Raw genomic sequence first — 23,776 nt, forward strand, 5'->3', positions numbered from 1 at the left:
GGCAATTAATGCTAAACAAATATCAATATTTTAATTGGAATTAACTTTCAGTTAGCCTCGGAATGTAATTTGCGCCAAATTGAATAATAACAAAATATTTGCAAAGCCAAATATTTGGCCACATTGAGAAAACAAATTTCACAAATTTTACGCAAAGCTTGCAATTTATTTAGAGGGCATGGGATGTAGATGTGTGTGAGTGTGTGTGTGTGGGAGTTAAAAGTACTACTGTGACTAGTTTACATGATTTATTGGCAATTAATTACTTTGTTTCCTCGATTGCGATTGCCTTTCGTACTCAATTTGCGCGAAAATCTCCACTAAGGGGCAAAGGTATTTAACTTTTAATTGCAGTATTTTCCTTAACCGAACCATTGCGTTGTTACAGTGGGCCAAATTGGTAGCTTAAACGGCGTTAATAATGGAAAAAACTATATTAATATGTAAGATGCAATATAAAATTATGTTATTAAGTGAGGTTCACTTCATGATATCTTTTTGGAAGTGCTTAGATTTGACTGATCTCCTTTAATGTTCTGTTAGACATCACGATAATTGTCATATTGAGATCAAATAGGTTATTGGAGTTATTAGAGCAGTCGCTAGCAAATACATTGGAAAATGTCGTATGGAATTGTAAATTTAGCTCTTTTCTTCTCATTTAAAAATGTTAAATATATTAACCAAATAATGTCTAATGTACAAACACGCAGATTGAAGCTATAATCTCTAGACAAATATGAAAAGCCTGTAAATATTTGAAATTCTCATAAAATGATCCAAGGATTTTAACATAAGAAAACCTTTGAAATATTTGACAACTAATTAGGAGCTAAGATATTTCTGCTGATTTTACATTTCAATATTTTATAGCTAAACATTTTTTCTAACGAAAACCAAAAAAAAAAAAAAAAAAAACCTGAAATAATTCTATGTGCAAAAAAGAATATTATTTGCATACCGTACTCTATCTCGGTGGCAGACTGTCCCTCTCCCTCTACTCTCTTTCCCTCCCTCTCTGTTTTGTTTTTGTCTGTCTCGCTGGCACGCGCATTGGCGTGTGCTTATGTTGATTTAATGAAAATTTCACATCATAAATAAACTAATTAATTTACGCGCATTTTGCTTTCTGGAGTGGCGCACCTGGCGTATGATTAATATACAAGACTATGCATTTAATGATGCCGAGCTTGAATCAAATTTTGCATTTCCCTCAACGCAGTTCCTTGACAAATCCCGGAATTTCGGGGTAGGCAGACTTTAAACACTTAGGGGCATATTTAATTAATAATTCTAATGATGAGATTAATTCAACTGTCTAGAGAGGTGTTATAGCAGATAGTCGTTATTTGATAGTCTAGCTCTATAAGTAAACATTTCAGTGAGGGCCGCGTGAAGCGCTTTTAATAGAAAATTAAATGGAATTTCATGCTTGGAAACATTGGCTTGGATTGCTTTCGAGATTAGATTAGTTTCGCATCTCAAGGTGCTCAAATTTTATACAAATTTAGTGTCCGTAAAATGGTGTTCTTTCTTTTTAGATCAAATTTAATTCAAATTTAAAACATGAAACAAATATACAAGTTTAACGAAAATTCATTGTAGTGAGAATAGCTCAACATTCTAGACTTGAACTGTTAGATAGAAATCAGGACTTTATTCCTTTACGGCATTCAGCGTTCATTCAAATAAATCTATCTGCAACTTATTTGAAGTGCTTCAATTAGCTATCGACGTATTTGGCTCACATTAAATAAAGCTGAAGGCCAACCGACTCCTGCGGATTCCACTTGGCAGCGCAAAAGCAGCAATGCAACAACTTATATTACACAAATAGTCACGTAAAGTGCTTCCAGACTTCTTTCAGTATGAAACCAAAGGCTGAGAGCACTTGCGAATTCATTTGCTATTAAAATGAGTATGTACTCACACATACACACATATACATGTGTATATGTATATCTATGTCTGTTTGTGGAGGAACTCGACTTGAACACGAAGCACATTTGCTGTGGTATTTACATCTGGCAAGGATCTCTAGCTGCCAATACAAGGACCCAGAGTATTGAGTGTTTCATTTCTGGCTGAAATGGATGCAGTCGCTCGTGGGTCTGAATGACGCCTCCGGGGTGGCTGTGGAGGCATGGCCAAGGCCAAATGGCGTCAAGAGGGCGTCGTTAACGATTGTTGTTGTTAACAAGTTGCGGCAGCCACCAACCTCTACAATTTGCTGTGAAGGCAAAACCAAAATCAAAATCAAATGCGAATATCGCCCCCAAGACAAGCCAAGCAATGTCGAAAGCAGGAGGCGTGGCTAGCGTGGCTGGCGTTGCTGGGCGACACTTGGCTGACGCAAAAGCTGCGCTGCTGGAACTTAAGGAATATCAATGCACTTTCCACGAAATCGCATAATTACAAAGGTTGCATCCAAGTGTTTTTTCCAAGTACCCTTGGCCACTCGCCAAACTGAGGGAGCCTCAAATGCATTTGACCCAATTATTTATGCTTTAATTGTTATGTCCCATTGCAGAGAAACTCAACGTGCTGTATGAGCGCAATTGGACGATGCTGGTGCACGAGCAGCTGCGCCGCTTCGAGGGCTCCATCGTAGCTGCCACGCGTCCCGGCGGCGCAGCTGGCGCCGTGGCGGGACCTGGGGCGAGCGCCAGTGCCAGTGCGCTGGGGCACTTTGGCTACGACGCTGGCGACACGCAGAGCTGGACGTTTAGCGAGGCGCTGCTCTACTCAGTGACTGTGATAACAACAATTGGTGAGTATCAAAACAACGTTTTTGAGCCACCTTTGAAGTCGCAGGCTTAGCTGTTTGTTGTTTATTTCGAGCCACTCTGTTTGCTTTGCATTTACAATCATCTCCGGGCATTTTGGTTTTATCGCAGGGGGCTGTAATAACAGCTAATATTTACATTGCAGTGGGGCCATCAGCAATAGCAACATCGATGCCAGCCATAGGCAAGGCAACATACATATTATGTATACGCCCAGTGGGCCCTACCAAAATATTTGCATATGGTTAAAGCCTCTTCTCTTGTCTGTGCTTGCTGCTTACTGTGCCAACAAAACTCTATCTCCCTCTATACATACCCATGCATATACGTATATAGTAATATGAAGTGTTATTCGACAGCAGCGGCTGCAAATACTCAAGCAAATTAAGAGCAGCTTAAGTGTTTTTGTTTAACTAGGTGCATCGTATTCAAAACTTAATTTTGGCGGGGAAATTTTTAAGGATAAGGCAAAAATAGGATTAATTTGCTCAAGCAGGCCGTTACATGAATCAATTAGGTGTTTAAATTTAAATCAGATTATTTGGGTGGACTTCAGCAAGTGATGCAGCCTAGCAGAGGATGAATAAAAACAAACCTACTTTGTGCTAATCTTCTTAAATGGATTAAGTCGATTTCTAGGCAAAACTTAATACTTTTGAGTGTTTGAAAGTATCCCAATAATAAAAGCTAACAATTTAATGATCAGGGAAGCAATAATTAAAAACCAAATTAAATGGTATGCGTAATCTAGGGATAGTTATAAATAATATTATTACTAATGAGGAATATAATTTACCAAATTTTATTAAAGCAATTTATTTAATAAATAAAGTAACTACAATAAATAATATAATGTAAAATTTAATAATATAAACATTACAATATTGAATATTGAATGTTGAATATTAAATATTAAATTTTTCTACTCAATCACGAATGTGAATGAATGCCGTCTATTTCGGCGCTATTGAAGTTCGAGACTTGAAATTCGGAATATATACTCGTGTCTATCCCCGATCCGCCCACTAGGGTCGTGGCAAAAATTTTCCGATATGACAGAAATAATATCAGTTGATGAGCTAGAAAGCTGAAATTCGCTATGGCGGATATATCTACACCCAGTAGGGGCGGGGGAAGCCGAGAAAACCTGAGCATTCCGCAGTCGGTAAGCCCCAACTGTAGTTAGCAGAACGCCTACGTACTAGAGAAGTTCGCTTTGGCAAATGCATGCATATCCTTGCCATAATCATAATCTGAAAGTTTCATGAAGATAGTCGGATGCATAGGTAATAGAATATGGAATTGAGTATATTAACGCGAATCCATTTTCTTCTCTTCTATAGGCCATGGCAGCCTGACGCCGCGCACAGCTGCTGGGAAGCTGGCGACCATCTTCTATGCGCTCATCGGGGTCCCTTTGATGCTGATGTGTTTGTCGAGCTTGGGAGCGCTGCTCGCTGAGGCGCTGCAGTGCACCTACATGCGGCTCTGCTGCCAGCTGCAGCGCAGCCGGAACTCTGGAGGGGAAAAGAATGGAACGACGATGACGACGGGCACACTGACAAAGCGACGTCAATGCGCTGGGAATGGGGTAAGTCAAACAGTGCGTATGATTGATATTGTTCGATTTCTGATGCAACTTTTGTGGGTCTTAATTCGATTGGCATGGCAGTCAAAGTTCTCGCACAGTTGCCATAAAACAGTGAACTGTGTATCTCAAAATCGTGGCTAAGCTGTTTGCCGTATAAAGTACTGCCTCCTCCATTGCTGTATAGTCGCTGATAGCCACAGCCTCGGCCAACGGCCAAAGGAAGCGCTTTTGTTGGCGAAAAACTTTCACTGGCTGCTCACATTTTTACGCTTAAACTTTTCTCCGTCTGCTGTAACTAAAGCTACGTGAAATATTCTGGCTTCTCTTGCATTGTGCATGTAGTTTTTTTTTTTTAGATTTTCGCAGTCAGTTGTTAAAATGCGAAAGTTACTTTTAGCTGCAACTATTCAAGCTATATTTTGTATAATGTTTGTTATAAAAGCAAGATTATGTTGAAATGCGATAAAGTTCGATGGAAACTTATTTTCGGGAAGTCCTTAAAATAATAATATTCACAAAGTTTCCGTTTTATATAATTTCTTTTTTTAATTGAACGTTTAATTGGCTATAAATGTTTTTGTAAAATATTCCGAGCTCTTATTGAAAATCCACTTAAGTTTATCTTAAAGCTTCCAGCGTTCCTGTTGCCCACCACTTTAGCCTTGGACTTGTGCACTTAGGTTTCAGTATGGATTTGAATTTCGATAGGGCAAAACATATTTTTAATTAAGACAACAGAAACCTTTTAAGTTTTCAGACCCATTTTTGGGTTTGCAGCCGGACTTGATTCGTCGTTTTTTCTCGGCTTTCAGCAGAAAACTGAAAGTTTGTAATTGATTTGAGCAAAAAACGAAAAAGGGAAGTTTTTGGGATCGTGCCACAGATTGGGAACTGTCTAGATTGTTTGCTGCTCCCTCTTGTTTTTCCTTTATTTTTTATTGTGTATCTGTGTGTGTAAAATCAAATCAGGCTACGTTTTTTTATTTTCTGTGATAACAAAAAAGTTGCTTGTCGCGTTCTCTCCGCACGCCATATACATATATAATTTGTAGACCCGTCTGAAATCGGAGGGTGATGGTCCCTCGACCTTCTGTTTGCATGTTTTGTGCATTCGTGCTCAACTTTTGTAAGTCATTTGTTTACCATCCACGGCTCTCACTGACATTTTTATTAAACTCTGAGCTATGAATTCTGCTTTACTTTCGGAGGGTATTTCCTCCTCTGATGTACGAGGTACATACACAAGCTGGAGAGAAAGCGAGAGAGAGAGAGATATGTTAGTTTTGGGCAAGTTTATCAATTTGGTAGCAATGTTATGGCTTACTTTTTATATGTTGGCGACTTATTTATTTAGAAGCTACAGTAAGCCTTGAGCCTGTTTATATTATATTTACATGAAAAAGAAAATTTTTTTGCGCTCATTAAACATATAGGTTTTTTTATCGTAGTCATTTAATTTAAATTGAGTTGGCTTTACTATTTGAAGTCTCAGCAATCACAGAGAAAGGCTACGTGATTACAGTTTTCCATATACTAAGTACAGTTACTCTCATTTCGTTTTCTGCTTTATTCTTATTGCATTTAGAAAACTACAATGGAAGCGTACTTCATTCATTGATTCAATGTGCGCGAATAACCGATATATTATCACATTAATATATACATTTATAAAGCTCATATATGAACAATTAACTTATTCGGCGAACTTCGTACCACCTAACAGTCAAAGAATGTCGTGTTACCTTTAAGCTGAACAATATATTATTTTTGATGAATGATGATGAAAACATACACTCTGATTAATTTATTAATCAGATTTTCATTCAAGCATCTTGTGGTAAACGACATTCTTCGTTTTACCGAGCCACTCATATCCGGAAATATTTTATTGATAAGCTCATCTTTTGATGAGCGAAATTGCAAAAATTTGGAGTAAATGAAATCAAACCGCTCGATTCGTCAACAGGAACACGGCCATTACCGATATTCAGCAATCGCTTCGAGAAATCATCAACTCTCATATTTACAGACAGTTGAAGTTTGGTTACATATCGCCACAGATTTGATGCTTTGAGGCAAGCGTTAAATTCGTCGGCAGCAGTAGATCTGGGAATTACTATATGTTACATGTCTTTGTTACATGTCGTTGTTCAATAGTTTGAAGATTACATGCCAATTTTAATTCCGTCTAACAATGGCCCTCTGCTTAAGATTCATTCGTTTGAACTGATTGGATTAGTTCTTGTGGATCATATTCACGTTCAAGTTCACGTTCCGATTCTCTATTAAATGCATCATTCATTCCACGATCTGACGCTGGCATTATTAACCTAACTAACAAACTACCGCATATGAGGTAACACATATCTTCGATCAAGAGTACGGCCTGGTTATGCATCTCCTGATTCGCCTCAAGATCGGGATTTCTTGAGCTGACACGAATTCGATTTAAATTGTTTTCTGAGTCAGAAGTTCTGACATGTTATCTTTGTATTTGTTTCACAGGTCAAGTGGGTTCGATGGGAACAAATCCTTAATCTAATAAATAATTTATACAAATTAATGTCAAAAACAAACAAATATAACAGTACCTACGACATATTACAAACACAGAATGTATTCACGTTCACGTATTAATGAAATGTGAATGAATAATTGGTTTTACATGAGAGCATGGACAAAAACTGTCACTGGTATCAAGCCTTCTGAGAAAATTCTAAATGACATGCATATTCTTCATATTCTCATATTCTCTCTGTCATTATCTGAGATCGAAAAATTCTGTAGATATCGGTGACTGGAATTGTAGGAATAGACAAATTAATTCAATCAGCAAGAATGGGGCATCAGGATTGCGTTATCATCTATGATAACCATATACATAATATATATGTATATATATCATAGCTGATGGGGCATCAGGATCGCGTCATCATATTCATACATATACATATTCATTTATACATATATATGTTCATAAACATAAATATAAATATATTTTATGTTATAAAATATGTAATACTTGTTTGTTTAATTAATTTATTTACCTGCCATTGTAAGTTTACCCAATTAAATAGTTTTAAAACATATAGCAACCTAATTTCAAAAAATTAGCATCTGCACATACATGTAGAGTATTTGCTAGCACATCAAAAACACAAATTTTCAGCTCAAGCGGACATTTGCAAAGTTGATTTACCATCAGACAATCGGAACTTGTTTTTTTATCTTTTTTATTTATGTCACTCATTTTTGCACGTTCGTTTGCTCTTGGTTGCAGAAATTTCTGTTTAATTGGAAGATATAATAACAAAAAAAAAGCAGAGTGAATCGCCAGAATATCAACAACAATAACAGCCAAATACAAAATAACTGAATTGCGGTTTGCACTGGACTGAACGAGCTGCAGCATTTTGTTTGTCACTTAAAATATTACTATTTAATTTGGCTTTTGGTTGAAATTCATTAACATAAACATTAACCTTTACTTTAGAGTGCAACGCGGTGCAGTACGGAGAGAGCACTGGATTCAATGAATAGAAACTTTGGCCGCGGCCAAGTTGCGAACTTTGTCAGCCTTAAAGGCTGACAATTTGAGCATGGTCGAAACTTTGACGCCAGTTGCAATTTGACTTGCGCCCCTGCCTGGTTAAAGGCCACGTAAAGTGCCAAGCTAAGTAAATTAAATGAGTTTGCGTTCACTTTAAAAATGCTTCAGCGCAAAGTTTTGCCCGGCTCGGACCTGCAAATTACGCTGGCCAGGCTAAAAGCGTGCAATAACTTTTCATTTTCCGCTGCACAATGCGAAATGTAATTGATTTTTTTATGAGCCGCTGCGGGAAAGTGCTGGAAACTGTTTGCTTGTGTTTCCGATGGGGCTGGGGCAATTCCGAAACTCATACATAACCCGAATACTTCAAGAAATGGAAAACTAATTGACTACCACTTGAGGACATTATCAAGCAATTCATTTATTAAAAACTTTCCAAATATAACGGGCGGCGAATGCAAAGTTTCAAATAGACTTTTCTATTATATAGAATATTCTTGCAATGCTCATCAAACTTTCAATATTCGCCAAAACCTTTCTTTTAGTCGGCTTTTAATTTCTTGAATACGTTTGATTGCGACATTATTATCTGCTTGATTATTTATTCTTATACCCTGAACCCATTGAAAATGGGAAATCAGATCAAATTCTTGATCATGGCGACGAGCTGAGTCGATTTGGCCCTGTCCGTCTGTCGTCTATCGTCTTTCCGTCCGTTTACTACTTTCTTACTAATGAATATAAGCTCAATATCAAACATTTAAATTTTTTATTGTTTTTCGTCGTTTGAGTTTTTTAATAAATCTTAATTTTATTGTGTGTTGTACCTTAATTTTGAATTAAATCGGCATTAAAGATTTTATATTATTTTATAGTACATAAACTATTTATTGTACTAAGAATTTAAATTCAAGGAGTTATACGCCATTTTGTATAGATTTAACTTGTATCCTAATTTCAAATTTCCTTCTTTTTCTCTAATCTTTTCATATAACATTCTATAAAGTTTTACATGAAATTTTAACCGAAATGCATTTAAAAAGTGTAATGGTCTTTAAAAACTTTATAAGTTCTATTTCTATTAACAACTTACCACATACTGAATTTAAATTCAAGGAACACAACAAAAGATTAAAATTTATTAAAATTTAATTTATGTGGAATTTTACATTTTATTTTTCAATTTTTCTCTTATACCTTAAATATGTATATTCGAAAAATGGAACTATGCTTTTTCAAGCATTTTTTTTTTTTTAGTTGTAGTGAAAAGCAAAAATTTTTCCAGCATGATGACGCATTGTTGCCTCATGCAGCACATTGCGATAAAAAATGCTGCTCGCTATGCACTTTACGAGTCTCAACTCGCGTCGCTCTTAGGCCGAGACGTGTTTGGTAGTTGTTCAACAAGTTTTTCGCATTTGCTGCCGACGAAAGGTAATTTGCATAGAGTGCGAATGTTGAGCTTGGCTGAATCGAATACATAGTATACATAGTGTGGAAAAAGGATTCCATAACTTTCATTTAACGACTCATTAGGGCTTAATTCAATCTAAGCAAATCACAGCTGCTACGACTACTGCTGCTGCTGTTGCTTTAACGAGAAGCTTTTCCGTGCCCTTTGACCTGCTGGCAATTGATAAGCCCTGCGGTTAACGTAAGGGCCATATGCGTTCATCGCTTGACTTATTATCAGCATGTTGACCGTTCGCATTTGGCATTTGGCCTTTAGCATTTTGGCATTTGGTATTTCCGTCTTCACCCAGCTCGTTATCCTTCGTCGTGGCTGTTGCCTTTGCAATTATCATGACGCACACTGTAAATGGTTTTTTGGCCAGCCGCAAGCTCACACTGGCAAATCATTTGAGTTATGCAAGTGTGTGTGTGTGTGTGTGTGTGTGTGTGTGTGGTTGCGTCAGCATCTCATCATGCTGCCACAGAACCGCAACTAACATGATAGCAACATGACAACGCTTCGCATAACAGCACGCAACGTTGAGCGAGGACCGCAACAAAGATTAGAGCGAGGATATCAGCTTGAGAGTATGAATGAATGGGTATTAAGCTGCAAGCTTTTCAAATGTGTCAATTACAATTTCATTGAGATTTTATAGCAGTACCCGGCGATTGTTAAAGGTAACCAAATAAAGGTGAAAATCCCAAGTGTTGTGCAGATTGTTAAAGTTAATTGTGTTGCGGTCCTCGAATCGGTCTGTCTGGCAGCCCTTTGGCCTAATTAGAAACGAGATGAGCGGCTTTCGTGTCGGCATTTAATCACGTAAATGACACAGAATTCGTTGCTTAGATCCTTCAATTAAACTTTTCATGTTTTACAAGGAAAAGCTACCTTATCTGCCTGTCCAAATGTTTGTCAACCTTCATGTTTTGCCAACTCTTAATTTGATAGCATGAACTTAACCACCTATCGGACGCAGAACTGGCACATTGCGTTGACAATAGATAAGGAGAGCTTAATGCAAACACTTGTGACAGCAAATTGAACTTGAGGAAATTCATCGTATATTTAAATAAGTGTATAAAGGTATTAAATTTGCATTACCAACTCGTGTATACGTATATATGAACTGCAATTACAATTATTCATATCTTCACTTGACAATGCGGCTGTGCGGCATTAATAAAATTATCCCGCTTAATTGCAGGCGAACTGCAAAGGCTGCAGCAGCGAAACGATTCTCTGCGAACGGTATGAGTGTGGCCAAGTGAGAGGGACGACGTCGGAGGCTGCGACAACAATGAAGCGCAAGCTGTCGCTGGAACAAGGCGAAGGTAGGTGACAAAGGATCCAGGCGGTTGGCTGAGAGGGGCTGGTTGGGCGCATAGTTATGAATTGAATTGTCAGCTTAACAATTGGCAAATCGTTAATCAACATTCATATGTCCTCTTTTTCGACTGCACTCGCGCCATTGTCCTGCGGCCAGCAGATGCCTGTCAATTGTTGCGCAATGCGATGCCAAGCAAGTTGAATCAGCAGCAGCAGCAACAGCAGCAGCAGCAGTTTTACCAGCAGCAACAGCAGCAGCCTGATGTCATGCTAATGACAACAACAACGACTGGCAATGCGTTGCTGAAATATGCACCGTTGCCACAACAACAGCAGCAGGAGCGGCAGCAGCAACAGCAGCACCAGCGTCAGCAATACATTAACGCATCACAGCAGCAGCAGCAGCAATTATCGACAACAACATTGCCACGACAACACCAGCAACAGCAGCAGCCTCCAAATTTTGTCGCCGTGCCGAGCAGCATGCTGCGTTTTACTGCTGCACCCACTATGCCCCTGGCAGCAGGAGGCCCTCAGAATTGCTATGCTCCAGCCACGGCCACAATTTACTTTCCATTCGCGTCTGCCACGGGCAGCACAAGCAACTGCGCTCAGCCATTGGTCAAGTATCATACGATACACTTGCAGCCCGCTGCCAAGCAACAGCATCGATTGCTGAGCACTCTGGATGCTGCGCCAGCAGCAACGGCAACAGCAACGGGAACGGGAACGACAACGACAACGGCGACGGCAGTCGACCTGACGGCAGCAACATCCACTCTGGAGGCCATCACATTGCCTCCCCCACCTGCCTATCAGACAGCTAATATGCATGGTGAGTACACAGATTATGCAGAGATAAGCTGCAACTTATCCGAAATGGTGTTATGAACATTTATAGCTGCTTAAACAGAGCGAAAAGTGAGACTTGAACGGTAAATGCCGATGAGACTGCTCTTATAATATCTATACCGTTCAACGTATTTGCATTAATAATATATATTTTTAAATATAATTATTTACATCTATTACTAGCTGCAGATCATGTTTCGATTTTTATATTATTTGCATTAAAAGATATATATATTTTTAAATATAATTATTTACAAAATGTTTTATGGGTATTCCAATATAAAAATTACCATGTATATTTTAATAATTAATATTTTGTATTTTATTATATGAATTATTAATAATATATAAAGTTTTTTAAATATATATGTTTCAAGGAATATGAATCTTTAAATTTTATTATCAATTCATTAAGCGCAAAAACAGTTTAAAATTTATAAAAGCTTAAATATTTTCAAATTTTCTGTTACCAAGGCAGACCCGAAATTCTTCTAATGGGCATGAAAAAAATAGCTACGAAGTTCACTGATTATTCCTATTTGCCAGATCATTGTATATAATCATATATTTATGCAAATACGCCCAATATGTTAATGAGTATACAATTTGGGCCAAGTTCGCCCAAGCTAATAGTCCAAATATAGTATAGTAAACATTTTTCTAAAAAAAAATATATATACATATATTTTGATGCTTAGAACATCCTGCATAGAAATGTAATGCGCTCAACATTAACCATATTAATTTAATAGAAAATACTGCAAAATCGAAGGATATTTTAACACTAATAATATATCATCAGCAATTCCCAATTCCAATTCATTCAGATAAGAGATAAAATTTAATTTCATTAAAGTAAAAGTCAGAAAAACATTTGCTTAATTCTGAATATTAATATCAATATTATTTTCACACGGCAATCAATTTAATATGTGCAACGAAAAAAACCCTAATTTCATGTCTATATGAGCAGAAATCTATTATTAACCCATCAGCTCAACAGCTACAGGGGTAAACCACAGAGATGTGTGTGCATCTGTGAGTGAGGAGCTTTGAACTGGATGATATTCATCAATCATACCACGCGTGGTACGTGTGCGGCTCTCAGCTGATTTGCGCATATAATTATTTTAACAATTTCTGTCAGCAGCAAATTATCATTATAATCGTCGTTGTTGAGAGCCGCAGCACAATGGGCAGAGAGCTGAAAGGAGAGCGTGTTAAAATGATAGAGTTAAGCTAGCGCACTTAGCGACTTTTGTTTGTACTTTATAGTGGGGACTGCGCATTAAAAGTTTTCAACAGCTCGGCTCGGCAAGGACATGACAAGGACAACAAGAACAACATGCACTCCAGTCAAGGCGAGACATGTGCGACAGCTTTTATTGACGATAATGATGACTTGGCACTTGGCACTTGCCACTTGCCACATGCCACATGCCGCATGCCGCATGCCACTTCGACGCAAGACGCCAGCGGACCGTATACCGACAGACAGCAAGCCCTGTTCCCTGTTACCCCGCTCCTATATCACGCTTTATTGCTGCGTGTCAGCTGCATGCAAAACTCATTAAACTTATTTTACTTTCTGCTGAGAGCACGTGACAGATTTACACAAGCAATATGTCCTCGCCTTCTGCTCTTTCCTATCTCATTCCCTTATGCTAGCTGTCACAAATTGCAGTCAATATATCAATACACTCGCATCCATTGCCATTCCAATATGCACCTTAATTATTTCAGCTGTGCCAAATAGCGCACAAAGGACGGCGACACTCAAAGCGTGGTCATTGTCCTTCTACACTCTCCCTCTCTTTCTCTCTCACTATATAAATATATACAGACAGATAGATATATATATATATATATATATATATATATATATATATATATATATATATATATATATCTGTCTGTCTCATCACGCTCAAACTGAACTCTCAGCTCTCAGTTCCTCTGCTGCCTCAGCGGTTGACCACGCCATTAACGTTCCACAAAAAGTTGCAACAAACTGCGAGCCACATTGCACCCAGCCGTGTACGAAATGCATTCAACACTCTAATAAATGTGTATGCGTGTATATGTGTGTGTATGTGTGTCTGTGTATGTGTATTGCAGCCAACTTTAAGTAAATATTTTGAAATTGGCCATGTCCTGGGCTGACCACAGCCCAACGGGTTCCACGCGAGTTCTGTCAACAGTTGTGCCGGAGCTAAGTGAAAGATGCCATTACAGTCACTTCCTTCCGGGCTTTGGCTTCCTTATTCCTGCCAATTTCTGCTGATACGAGATATGAAAAATGTACGTGGCAGAAGACTATAGAGTTGAGCTGATATTAAAAAATGTTTGGAAAAATCAAATTTAAATAAATTTGTCTTTGAATTCAGATTTAGCATTTCATTTATTTCTGCTATCAAATATTTTTGATCATTAATAAAATATATTTATATTATTAAAGAAAAGTTATTAAAATTTATTTTATTTTAATATTATTTATTTATAATACATATGGTATATAACATAAATATATATCTTTAAACAGTCCATGCCAAAGTATAATTTTAGGTAAATTTCTACTTTTTATATAATAAATAAATGTTTTAATTATTAAATTTAAATTATATAATATTAACTAGCATAGTATTGGATGCGAAATAACACGAAAGTTACTCTGATTTTGAGCTGAAATCAAAATGTTTAATTTCGTATCATATGGATATAAATAGGTTAATGTTAACAACAGCTTAGATACTTATTACACCATCCTTAAATTCTTATTACACCATCCTATAATCTGTGGAGTTCTATGATCATATAAACAAAGATATGTTAGCCCGATGGTATTATTCAAATAGACATAATAATGTTAAATGAGTTGGGCTGCAGTTTTGTTAAATACTGGGATAAACCTGGCTACCCTGCCCATAGTGCTCGCCAGCTGTTGCAGCGCCCTCCTCTCATCGTCTTCCAATGGCCAAAACTTTTACTGTGCGAATTCAAAACCAGCCGCTACAAAATGCTGTTCAACTTTTCGAGCGAAAACAAATAATTTTACTAACTAAGTACAACATGTTAGAGTATGTATATAAATATATATGTTTATGGGCATGGCTATATACATATTGCGTGTGGAGGGGTCAAACAAATGCAGTTGCTGAAAGTTCGTAAAAAAGTTTTACCCCATTTTATTTTATTTATTTATTTTTTTATATTTTTTGCCGGCTTCACTCTGCAGTTCGTTAGCTGTTTTGTTGCATTGTATTTTGTTTGGCCAAGCAAAAAGCGTGTGTTTATTATTTAATCAACACATTGTTAATTCCACTGGATTTTCTTGCTCCTCTCATTACAGCCGTGCGACGGGCCAAATTTGTGGCGCAGCCGCTGGCACCAGAAGTCAATGCGCTGCTGTGTGGGGGATCGAGTGATTTATCCTGCAGGCATGATTCATTGTCGCATGCATTATCTGGAGCAGCTGCAACAACAGCAGCATCAGAGGCAGCAACAGCAACAGCATCAACAGGCGGTGCATTGTTAACCTACACGGCAGCAACAAGCAGCCCGCAACTGTCAGGCGGCATTAAGCCAACAGCAGCAGCAAATGCAACAATGCCCGATAACAGTTTTATGGCCGCAGGTGTCTATTGCGCTGGAGTCAATGCAACAGCAGCAACGGCAACAGCAACAACATCTCCAGGAATAGCAGCGATAGCAACAACAGCAACATCAACGACAGCAACAACTACAACAGCAGCAGCATTGTCGGCGCTGCTGAGCTCGGCTGGCAATGTGGACATTATGGAGGACGAAGATGAGCTGGAGCGAGAACGTTCCAGGTATGCATGTGTGTGTGTGTTTGTCTATGCCGTTCAAGAAGCAAAGTTGCGTTCACAAATTAGGCTATGGGGCATGTTGTTGGTCGTGTTAAGTAGAGACGTTTCAATTGGTCTGTTGATGTTGGCGGTAGACCCTAATGGTTGCAGTCGTTACCACCTTCGAGTCATAGTTAGGCAACGACTGCTACAATAGAGCTGTGCTACGAGTTGTGTTTGAGAATTTGTAATGCGTTTCATCAGAATTTCGAAGTAATTTAAAAACTATTGCAAGACTCTGCCTTTTTATACCCTGAACCCATTGAAAATGGGAAATCAGGGAATAATGGTTTTGTTAAAATGTATGTAACAGGCAGAAGGAGGCCTGCAGACTCCACAAAGTATATATATATTCTAGATCAGGGCGACGAGTTGAGTCAATTTGGCCCTGTCCGTCTGTCTGTCCGTTTGTACGTATGTTTAAACGTGTCGTTTTCAGAAGATACAAGAGCTAGAGACTTCAAATTTTTTTTAAAATGTCCGTATATCGAGTTTATTACTAAAAATCGATAACTCATCCCGTTATTTTGTTATCGATAAAAAACCTTACCGAAAATCAGTTTTTAAATTATATCTCCTACATCTTTAAAGTTAAAGTCTCCAAACTTTGCACTTTGTACAACTTCGGTTTTTGTTAAAATTTACCCCCCACCCCTATATCCACCTCCTCACCTTCATGTTTGCAAAAGACGTATTTCAAATACTACTGCTTCGAAACAATATGATTACGTTCTGAAAGTTTCATTAAGATCGCACATCTAGAAATTAAATTGTTCACAAATAAATTCTCAATATATTGCCAACACTGCAGCGCAACCCAAGCGCAATCGCTTACTTGTATGCGTGTATGTGTGCTCATGTTTGTTTGTATGAGTGCGTGTGTGTGTGCTAATTATTATTGAAGCATCAGTTGCTTGTAGGGTTCAGGGGATCTCGTAGTCAGCATTCTCGACTAGAGCTTTCTTATATATATTTATATACATATATTTAAGCCTTATTTTTATTAAATTTTAAACCAAGTTTTTAAGAACAGTAGTTTAAACTCGACATTTTTCCTCTCTTTATTCAAAACTATTTAAAACAGTTTTTAAGCTCATCTCAAATAATAATAAATTGGAAATACTCTATTAAGAGTCTTAATTCTCAATTCAATTTGAAATATTTTAAATTGTTAAAATATAGAAAATCTTTCAAATCAAAATAGCTCCTAGCTTAGATTTCACAATTTCTAAATAGAGCTATGAGCATTCAACCGTCACTGCAGAGTAGCTATAAAAAAAACCGTGCTGATGCTATTTTTGATATACTAACTTTCTGTCCGTCAACGATGCTTTAAATCAACACTTCAAGGTTTCCGCTTGCATATTGCACCGGACACTTGGCAGCCAAGCCAAACATTTGCGGCGGCGTCAGTGGCCCTACCCGAATTTCACGGTTTTCGTTGCGTTCGTAGCCGGATGTTTCTCTTATTTATTTTTCTTTTTTACTGAGATACATTTTGAGCATTTTATTTAATAAAATCCAGCAGATGGTAATTAATTTTGGCAGTGAACCTGTGCACGCGCCGCTGGCGCCATCAGATGGTAGGCGGTAGGCGGCAAACCGCGGGCGGCGCGTACTTCGCATGCTTCTTCAATTTCAAGTGCGCGCTCTGTGAGTGGGTGTATGTGTGTGAGCGTGTTTGTCGAGTGTTTGTCTATGGTTATGTGTGTGTGTGTGTGCGTGTGCGCGTAATTAATTGTAAGCCGAGCTGCGAACTGAATCAGGTCAATTAATTTTATGCGAATTGTGTGGCTCAACCTCAATCTACTATACGGCCTCTCCCTTGGCTATCCTCTTGGTTGCTCCTTTGCTTAAATTTACAGAAAATATGAGCTTTAAGTCTAACCCACTTTTCGACATGGCAGCACGGGCGTCCCAAATCAAAACAGTTGACTATCCTAAAGGCCTTGGTTTTTCTCTCCTTCTTTCTTCCTTCCCCTCTCTCTCCTTCTCTGCTGCTCTCTCAAGTATTCTGTTGCTTGTAGTTTGCCAAGCTGCCGGCCAATCGCACATTAAGTGCAAGTTGAAGTGGCTGACATCCGGCCAGGCTCGACCAGACTGAAAAAGCCTGGTCCAGTCTAGCTGCCACTGCTGCTCATTGCCGCAGACAAGTTCAATAAACGTACCGCAAATTGATTTGACCAAGCACACTTGGCCACCGCACTCGAGTGAAGCTCAAGTGGACTCTCCCCCAAACCAGTTGCAACGTGCATTACTATTAGAATTTGAGCTCTTATAATCTTAAATATAGCAACATTCCTTATATTTGCTTAACTTACGATCGAAGCATCATATTATATTTGTGTTTTTGGCTAAGCTCTGTTCGAAGTATATTTATAAAATTGTTAGCCAGTCAAATTGATTCATATAAATATAACACTTAAATGGTTTTTGACTAGCATTGCTTCCTTCATATCAGGCTTGTAAATTAATTAAAATTTCCTAAATTTATTCAAATCTGTACTTGAGCTTTCCCATTTAAAATTCCGAAAAAGGCGTGCCCAAAAGTTGCTTGAAACCTGATCTCAAATTCCGATTAATACCCTATCATATTTTAAGTTCTAATACCATTTTGAGGAACTGTTCATAGTTTATGGTAATAACACCCTTCATATCAGTATCGTGTGACTTGAACGAAGTTGTCAGCATCTGCATCACAATGCAACATTGTATGAAATCGTCAAATAGAATATTTCCCCTCCCGAAACGATCGAATTTATGTAGTAGGACTTTGATAAGGTGATCTGTTAGGTGATATCCAAATGTGTTGAGAGCACTTTTCAGTTCTTTCCCATCGATATAGCCTGAAGTGTCTGTATCAAATGAGCGAAAACAATATTGCCAATCGGTCATATACTTCCACAATGCTCCAAAGTCCCGAAAGAAAACTCTGCCTCGGTTCCCGTGATCGAACATGCCAATAATCAGTCGCACTGTTTCTGGATTGAAAGCCGACCAAGTGCCATTCGAAAGCGCCACCTGCAGTTCATCGGCGGAAATAAATCCGCTCTTGTTCTTATCAATGCGCTAAAATATATCCCACAGAAACTTGTCATCAGGCGTTTTGTTGGACAGGGCCATCTTGAGCTTATTCAGTTAATTGGGAACATGTTTATTGGGTGTTAAATCAAAAGTTTTACATTCTGTGGCATCAATTTCGGTCCTAGTCAAAATAACATACTTGGCCAGCTTTGATTACTTGACAAAAACAAGCCTATGGATGCCATAGTTACCTTATCCATCAGTGTTGCCAAATCATTTTTTTTCCAATCCAATCATATTGGGAGCAATATTTCAAAACAGCGGCCAGCGTGAGCTCTGGGTTATTAAAAAATAATTTGCTCTTTTCAGCTTTTTTATTTACTGAGCTATTTATTGTATTTTAGCGATAACTCGTAGTTGAATTAAAACTAAATAGTTCAGTAGTCAAATTTTCAATAAACGTACCAATCGACAATAGAGTGGAACTAACTGAACTAGAATATGATTTATATATAATTCAATTTATTTTATTGTGAGCAATATTATCAAACTTTGTGCCTTTCTGTAAACAAAACGTACCTTTCAATAGAGCTTATTAAGCAATTCAAAAGAAGATATGCAAATCAGTTGATAGCATGTAATGCACGAATTTGTGTGTTAACGAAATATGAAAGTATTGAACAGCAAAATAAAAATATCTAAATACCTTATTCAGCGGGAAAATAATGTAGACATTACAAAGTTAGGAAAACGGGTATCGCAGATTGAAGAAAAGCTGCCATGACTACGAGTCGCTAAAAATATCTCTAAATGTGATTGCCATATGAAAGCTTCTGATAAAAATAATAAATGTCACAAATAGGATAATATTCTAAGGTATTTGTAAAAATAATGTCATTAAATCAAAGCAGAAGTGTCTTCCCGATAAAAACAGCTATTTTTACTCAACAGAAGTTGGCAACACTGTTATCCTGATGGTACAACAACAAACAATTCAAAGAAATAAGCGCATCATTTTAATGAAGCTAAAAGAGCGGATACAAAATAAGATATTCAAAAGCAGAATGCTCTAAAAATAAGTATTTTACCTTATTTTTATTTCGTTTGATGTTAGTCAGCATATAGCTTAAAGCATGTTTAAGGAATAGACTATGCCTTAAGGATAATATCTGACCGAAAGCAATTAATATCAATAACCGCGGCACATTTTGGGTAACAGCTACCCCTACTGTGACGCCCGCTTATTTGTGAATACAATCATGCCTGTTCGCGATCCAATTAAATCATGCTTAAAGCTGTCTAGTAGCTAAATCAATTCGCCAACTAGACGTACGCGCAATATAACATAACGCATACGCCACGTATAACACACCAACTGGTTGTTTTTATGGCTTATTGATTGGCCACTGACCGCATGGCGAACGTGCCAGGGCATAATTCTTTTTATGGCCTCTGTCTGTTTGTTTTTGGTTTTTATTGGCATTTTTGATGTTTTGGCTGCTTTAATTGACGCCGTTTGATAACCAAGTGCTGCGTAAATATTTATTAAAACCTTGGATACCACACTTATGCATTTCTTTTATCGCCTTTCTCAGCAATTGCCCGCATGGCACACCGTCTCGTGTGCCGTTGATAGCGAGTTCCGGCTGCGGCCCTTTGACTCTGCCCCACGAGCTGCCGCTGGCAGAAAAGCCGGGCGCCGGCTATCAGGCGCGCGGTCTGCTTAATGCGACGGCGGCCAGCTTCAATCGCCACACGCTACAACCGCTGAATCGCAAGACTCTGATGCTGACGCGCCGCTGCCAGAAGCACGCGACGGCGCTTTACGATGCCACCGCCAACACAGAGACCTCCGAGGACGAGGAGTACATGCAGCACGGCAGCGAGCAGTTCGTGCTGAAGAAGCTTAAGCACAGCCGTCGCAATGGTTCCCATGAGTGCGTGGAGCGCCAGCTCCAACACCAGCATCGCCAGCAGCACTTGGAGGACGATGACGACGATGATGACTATAATGAGGAGTCGCAGCGACAGGTGCCCATTAGTCTGGTGCTCTTTATACTGATGTGCTATATATGCGTGGGTACCGTTATCTTTGCGCTGTGGGAGAACTGGTCACTGGTGGATGGCGCGTACTTCTGCTTTGTCACGCTCTCGACAATTGGCTACGGCGACTTTGTGCCGGCGCGCACCTTTAATGGACCCGAGCTGCAGCTGTACGCCTGCTGTGCCTATCTGCTGCTGGGCCTCGTCCTTGTAGCCATGTCCTTCAGCATACTGGAGACTCAGCTCATGTGGAAGTGCAAACGCATTGCCGTGCGACTGAAGCTAACCAGCGATTGATCCAGCTGCGCCATCTCCCATGTTGTGTATATGTGTATGTGTGACCAGGACACGCTCCTATTAGACATAGTTATTAGTGCTAAATGTAATCGATATATGCTAATGCATGCTTAATCAGCTGTATAATACCTAGTCTAAATACATATAAACAAACAGTAAAACAGTAAAATGTGTAAATAAAACAATCTTTTGCAAATTTATGAAATGTTTTCAATGCAAGTGCTGGCCACTTTTGACAGGCTCATCATTACCATATGACGATGATGATGATCATTATATTTGGTAATTTGATAGATTTCTGGGTACGTGAGTGGCATGCATAGATGTCCTCAATTTCTCCAGTTGACAACGAAAGTCGAGCTGTACGTGGGCGTGTGTGTGTGTGTGAAGTAGAGATTGTTTGTCAGTGCTGCCATACGAAGGGACATGACTGCTAATAGTTTATGACATATTCGTGTAGCATATTTATGGCCGCCTCGTTGCCTAGTCTCATCCTGTCTTTAACACAATTGGCAGTGAAATATGCTTTTGGGCCGACGCTGAGAGCGAATTGCGTAAGTGCCAACAGACTGGACATTGCGACAGACGTAGCAATCATATTGTGAATGCCAGCAGTGGCTAGTTTATTGTGAATTGATGCACTGGAATGATATTGGCAAGCGAATCCTTAAAGCTTCAAACCTGCAAATAGGCAAGCTAATTTTGAAGCAACTTAAATAATGAAATGTTTTCATTTTTCTTAGTATTTAAAATTAAATCAGCACAGGATACGTCAGGGAGCTAAGCCGAGTCTTTTTAGTTCTGTAAATCAGTTCGCAGTCGTGTCCATCAGTCCACACAACTAAAAAGACTATGGATTTCTTCTAAGTATTTGTTTTAAGCGTTCCTCTAAATATTTCTTATAAAGTATTTCCTCCAAGTATTTCTTATAAATATTTTATCCAATCATTTCTTCAAAGTATTTACTCTAAACATTTCTTCTAAACATTTTTTTTAATTATTTAAAGTCTTAAATATTTACTTTGAGTATTTTCAAGTCTTTACTGTTCAGCTGAACGGTCACACACTTCGCTTCACTTCGTATTCTTACACTGCACGACTGAATTCCACCAAGCCTGGCAACTGAAGAAATGCTGCAGCTGCTGCCCCTTATATAGGGCGACTAATACTCAAAGCTTCAAATGATCGATTGGAGCATTATCTGGCGCTGCAAGCATTCTAACTTGGTGCTACTCAAATATAAATACCAAATGAACTGCTACATACAAAATAGAGAATTAAAATGATATTTTGCAGGTTTGCAGACAGAGAAACAGACTCTGAGATAAGCAGTGCGACGGACAGAGAGACGGATATACATACAGACATACGAGCAACTATATATATAAACAAACACGCTGCGCTAAATCAGAATTAGATCGGATTACCTCATTACGCTGTTCAAGAACATGTATATACAAACATATATATGAGTACATATAAGTAGCTTATGAATATTAATAGCATTTATAATTATTAGATGCCATAGACAGCATTTTTTTATGCTCCATAGTTCTCGTAAGGCGTGGGACTTCTGCATAGTCTGCCTCAATTTGTTGCTATTCCACCCCATACCAATTTTTGTTTTTTTTTTACTTCAAGTTTAAAAAGTAGTCACAGCCTTCCGTTTCCAATTACATATATTCTAAGCTCTTATAAGTTTACATTAGTGAGTGTAGAGGAACTCGTCTTTGTCTTAATTTATTCCAAAAACTTAGCTTGATGGCTTCATTTTCTTTTTTATACCCTGAACCCATTGAAAATGGGAAATCAGGGTATAATGGGTTTGTTAAAATGTATGTAACAGGCAGAAGGAGGCGTGGCAGACCCCACAAAGTATATATATTCTTGATCAGGGCGACGAGCTGAGTCGATTTAGCCCTGTCCGTCTGTCTGTCCGTCCGTCCGTCCGTCCGTCCGTCCGTCCGTATGTTTGAACGCGTCGATTTCAGAAGATACAAGAGCTAGAGACCTCAACTTTTTTTTTAAATGTCCGTAAATACAGCGCGGATATCGAGTTTATCACTAAAAAACGATAACTCATTCCGATACTTTTTTATCGATAAAAAACCTTATCGAAGATCACTTAAATAATTATATTTCCTACATCTTTCAAGCTAGAGTCACCAAATTTAAAATGTATATTAAGATGAATTTTATACAATTTCGGTTTTTGTTAAAATTTACCCCCCACCCCTAAATCCACCCCCTCACCCTCATTTTTGTAAAAGTCGTATATCAAATACTAGAGACTTTTGCTTCGGTATACACATACATTCAAACATCATGATTACGTTCTGAAAGTTTCATTACGATCGTACGTCTAGAAATTAAATTATTCAACAAATAAGTTCTCATAATATTGCCAACACTGCAGCGCAACCCAAGCGCAATAGGTTATAAATTTATATCTCCTACATTTTTAGAGCTATAGTCTCCAAATTTTAAAAATATATTCCAATGCATTTTATACAATTTCGGTATTTGTTATATTTTGGATACCGGCTCCAAATTCACCAGAATCTCCAGTGAAGGTCAGATTCTAGTATAGCTAATTGTGAATGATTTGACATGTTTTTTTTAAATGCCAAATATTCAATAGAATATGTAGATCATATGCTGAAAGTTTCATTAAACTCGGTTTAGTCAATCGACTTTAAAAAATAACAAAATGTTTGGCCAATTAACAAACGCACGTGCTGCAGCAACAGCAGTTTTCCAATACGTGTGCACACATGCATTCAAACATCTTCTAGCACATTCTTAGAATCACATCAGCAGTTAGTTTCGTTTAGTTCTGCTAGATGGCGTTGCATCAGTTAATCTATTTCAGTTTTGACATCGTGAATAAGAACAGAAGAGTGGCGTCATGGTAGAGGGCGCGGCGCTTGATCGCGAGGTCTCTGGTTCGAATCCTGCTGGGTGGGCGTATTGTAGTTTTCT

At 38.3% G+C, this 23,776-nt stretch overlaps 2 protein-coding genes across 2 annotated transcripts in view; one reads left to right on the forward strand and one right to left on the reverse strand.

Moving 5' to 3' along the window:
- LOC108653224 (uncharacterized) overlaps positions 1-20,999 on the forward strand; it is a 64,016-nt gene extending 43,017 nt beyond the window's left edge. The window contains exons 4-9 of the mRNA XM_018103580.2: positions 2,531-2,770; positions 4,130-4,377; positions 10,588-10,714; positions 10,870-11,544; positions 14,911-15,394; positions 20,050-20,999. Coding sequence (XP_017959069.1) covers positions 2,531-2,770; positions 4,130-4,377; positions 10,588-10,714; positions 10,870-11,544; positions 14,911-15,394; positions 20,050-20,794 — 2,519 coding nt within the window. The 3' untranslated portion in view covers positions 20,795-20,999. The remainder of the gene's footprint in view (positions 1-2,530; positions 2,771-4,129; positions 4,378-10,587; positions 10,715-10,869; positions 11,545-14,910; positions 15,395-20,049) is intronic.
- Positions 16,891-18,681, reverse strand: LOC108653257 (programmed cell death protein 6). The gene is given in 1 exon segment (XM_089262177.1): positions 16,891-18,681. A coding segment is annotated over 1 exon segment (534 nt). The 5' UTR covers positions 18,554-18,681; the 3' UTR covers positions 16,891-18,019.
- Positions 21,000-23,776: the final 2,777 nt, after the last annotated feature.

The sequence above is a fragment of the Drosophila navojoa genome, chromosome 5, assembly GCF_054131105.1.
Source record: "Drosophila navojoa isolate 15081-1374.11 chromosome 5, UAZ_NAV_1.0, whole genome shotgun sequence".
Lineage (NCBI taxonomy): Eukaryota > Metazoa > Arthropoda > Insecta > Diptera > Drosophilidae > Drosophila > Drosophila navojoa.